Here is a 3,688-nt window from a genome sequence, read left to right on the forward strand (position 1 = left end):
ACTCAGCTGATGAGGATATATTAAAATAAAAAACTACTCAGTAAAGCCAGGCATACACAGGAACGAGAAATAAAAAGCAGTAGCCAGAGGAATTAAAGAAAAATAAATAAAACACTAATTAAAAGCAAGCATGCACAAACACGACCAAGGAATTCCCAGACAATGCGACAAAAGCGACGTGGAGAGGCATGAAAATAATTTAACAAGCACCCCACCCCCCCCCACCCTTCAACTCACCCCCACCTCGTAACACCTTTTCCCTCTCCTAAAAATTGCAACCCCCTCCCCCAATAACCTCCCATATCCCCTTCCTCTCCAACTTCCCTTCCCCATGACAAAAATTGAACAGCTCGCTTTCCACCTTCTCCCTACTTCTCTTTCCCCCACCCCCAAAAATGGCTACATCCCCCCTCCCCAATAACCTCCATATCCCCTTCCCCTCCAACCCCCTTCCCCACCACCCATTACTCCTCTTCTCCCCCACCCCCAAAATGAGCAAGCCCCCACTAACCTCCATAGACCTCCTTGTTCCCAACACCCCTCTTCCCCCGAGCCCTCCTAAAACGAACACACCCACCTCCCACAATAACATCCATACCCCATCCTCTCTACCCTCTTCCCCCATACCCCTCTTCACCCCACACCCTCAAAATATCAGCAACACCCCCTCCCTCAATAATCTCCATACCCCTTCCCCCAACAGCCCCTACCCCTCTTCATCCCCACCTCCAAAATATAGCAACACCCCTCCCTCAAGGGTCTCCATACCCCTTCCCCAACACTCCCTAACCCTATTCTCCCCACCTCCAAAATATAGCAACACCCCTCCCTCAATAACCACCATACCCCTTCACCCAACACCCGCTACACCTCTTCTCCCCCACCCCAATATGTGGCAACACAACACCCTCTGTAATCTCCATACAACCACCAATACCCTCTCCTCGCCCCCCCTCGAAAAAAAAACAAAAAAAAGGGAGAGAGGAGTAGATGGAACTCGCCAGCCACGCCTCGTCCCATCCTTCAGCGTCAGGGTGACAGGAGGTCCCATTTTTCGTCACCGCTGGCTGGGCCGTTTGATTCCTAACAGACGGCATCTCTCCTCCTCCTCCTCCTCCTACTCTTCGGCCGTTGGTGCGTTTGTTCGTTTCCCCTGGGTATTTTAGGTTACCCCTTGTTTTTTAGGCTACCCCCGGGGTTTTAGGTTATCCCGGGTGTTTTTGGTTCCCTGGGTGCTTTACGTTCCCCTGGGTGTTTTAGGTTCCCCTGGGTGTTTGAAGTTCCCCAAGTTGTTTTAGGTTCCCCCTGATGTTTTAGGGTACCCTGGGTGTTATTGGTTCCCCTGAGTGTTTTAGGTTCCCCTGGATGTTTTAGGTTATCCTGGGGTTTCAAGTTCCCCCAGGTGTTTTAGGTTCCCCCTGATATTTTAGGTTATCCCGGGTGTTATAGGTTCCCCCTGGGTGTTTTAGGTTATCCCGGGGGTTTCCAGTTCCTCCGGGTGTTTTAGGTTCCCCCTGATATTTTAGGGTACCCTGGGTGTTATAGGTTCACCTGGGTGTTTTAGGTTATCCCGGGGGTTTTAGGTTCCCCCTGATGTTTTAGGTTACCCCGGGTGTTTTACTTTCCCCCGGGGTTTTAGGTTCCCCGGGTGTTTTAGGTTATCCCGGGAGTTTCAAGTTCCCCCAGGTGTTTTAGGTTCCCCCTGATGTTTTAGGTTATCCCGGGTGTTATAGGTTCCCCTGGGTGTTTTAGGTTACCCCTGGGTGTTTTAGGTTATCCCGGGTGTTGTAGCCTACCCCAGATGTTATAGGCTATCCCGGGTGTTTAAGGTTACCCTGGGGGTTTTAGGTTCCCCTGTGTGTTTTAGGTTCCCCGGGGGGTTTAGATTCCCCTGTGTGTTTTAGGTTCCCCCGGGGTATTTAGGTTCGTCTGTGTGTTTTAGGTTACCCGGGGGTTTTATTCATTGTCTCGGCCTCTTCAGGTAGCTCCCTTTTCGTAATGAATCCGTCCAAAAGTCTAAGAAAACGATTTGATAACTTATGTAAGAAAAAATTATATCACTTCAATCGTTTCCCCTGGGTGTTTTAGGTTACCCCGGGGGTTTTATTCGTTGTCACGGCCTCTGTAGGTAGCTCCCCTTTCTAATAAATTATCAGAGTCTCAGAAAACAGAAAATGGGAGAGGATGGTTTAGATTTACTGACTCTTTTATGTTTCAACAAAAAAGGTCACTCAGAGGAAGTTGTAATTTTTGCAAGGCTGTGGTTTTGATAAATGTGCGTTTATCTTAGGCTATAATTTTCTTTAATTTTGCGTATATGGAATGTATCTAGAGGAGAGAGAGAGAATCTGTGAATTAGTTTTTTTTGGGGGGGATTGACGTTAGGAAATGGTTTGAAAACGTTCTTTTACAAGTTGTGGCTTTTTTTTGGCGTGTTATTAGTTGCAATATCTTTCGAACACAGGAAAACGAAAGAGAGAGAGAGAGAGAGAGATGAGAGAGAGAGAGAGAGAGAGAGAGAGAGAGAGAGAGAGATATATATATATATATATATATATATATATATATATATATATATATATATATAAGTGAATTATTTGTGTTAATAAAATCAGTGATTTTTTTATAAACTCAGTTAGTGCTGTCTAGTTAGAACATTAATTCCAAAAACAACAAAATAGATAATGTTTCAGAATATATAAAAGTAATAATGTTAATTGGAAGATGCAATTCATTACTGCCTAATACAATTCTCCCTGTATTTTTAATAATTTACTTACAGTTTTATCTGTATATTTATTGTTTTGTTAAATTATTTTTTCTTTTTTTAATAAGTGATCTCTTTCTGTAATTTCCTTTACATTCTGTTACTTCTTTGTAATGAACACCGTATTCTTTGGAAGCTTGAATTACAAGTCAATGGTCCCTGTGAAGCGTGTTCCATATGAATAGGGTTCATCTTCTGCATAACAATAATAATAATAATCCAAAGAAACCTCATAATCACATGAGTTAATAAAATAAAATGGAAGAATAAATCCACAGTAATATGTCTGATCTGTTATTTAAAATACAAAGCAGAGAGCTTTCGAAGACCTGCACAGTCCTCCTTGACAAGGAGGACCGTGCAGGTCTTCGAAAGCTCTCTGCTTTGTATTTTAAATAACAGATCAGACATATTACTGTGGATTTATTCTTCCAATAATAATAATAGTATACTTATATTTATATCTATTTATTTATTTATTTGTTAATTGAATTTCAAGTCAGTGGCTCCTTTGGTGGGCTTGTTCCATATAATAAGGTTCATCTTTTGCACAATAATAATAATAATAATAATAATAATAATAATAATAATAATAATAATAATAATAATATAGTTACATTTGTATCTATTTATTTATTAATTTGTTAATTAAATTTGTAAGCTTGAATTTCAAGTCCGTGGCCCCTGTAGTGGGCTTGTTCCAAATGAATGGGGTTCTTCTTCTGCATAATAATAATAAAGATGAAAATAATAATGAAAACGATAACAGTGGCAATAAAATTAATTATAAAATCAAATGATAGTGCAAATGATAATGACGATCACGCGATGCTCTCTTCCTAAGAGTGAAATTAATTATAAAATCAAATAATAATACAAATGATAATGAAGATCACGGTGATGATCTCTTCATAAGAGTCA

General features: G+C 41.2%; 1 protein-coding gene across 1 annotated transcript; it reads left to right on the forward strand.

The window, feature by feature from the left end:
* Window positions 1–395: 395 nt before the first annotated feature.
* LOC135201193 (uncharacterized) lies at window positions 396–1,166 on the forward strand. Its single transcript, XM_064230071.1, has one exon. It carries the CDS (start codon window positions 396–398, stop codon window positions 1,164–1,166), a length of 771 nt encoding a protein of 256 aa, XP_064086141.1.
* Window positions 1,167–3,688: the final 2,522 nt, after the last annotated feature.

This window comes from Macrobrachium nipponense, chromosome 28, assembly GCF_015104395.2.
Source record: "Macrobrachium nipponense isolate FS-2020 chromosome 28, ASM1510439v2, whole genome shotgun sequence".
Taxonomy (NCBI): Eukaryota; Metazoa; Arthropoda; class Malacostraca; order Decapoda; family Palaemonidae; genus Macrobrachium; species Macrobrachium nipponense.

Bases quoted from the DNA above. Each gene is read 5' to 3' on its own strand.
- LOC135201193 (XM_064230071.1), top strand. From the start codon at position 396: ATGGCTACATCCCCCCTCCCCAATAACCTCCATATCCCCTTCCCCTCC.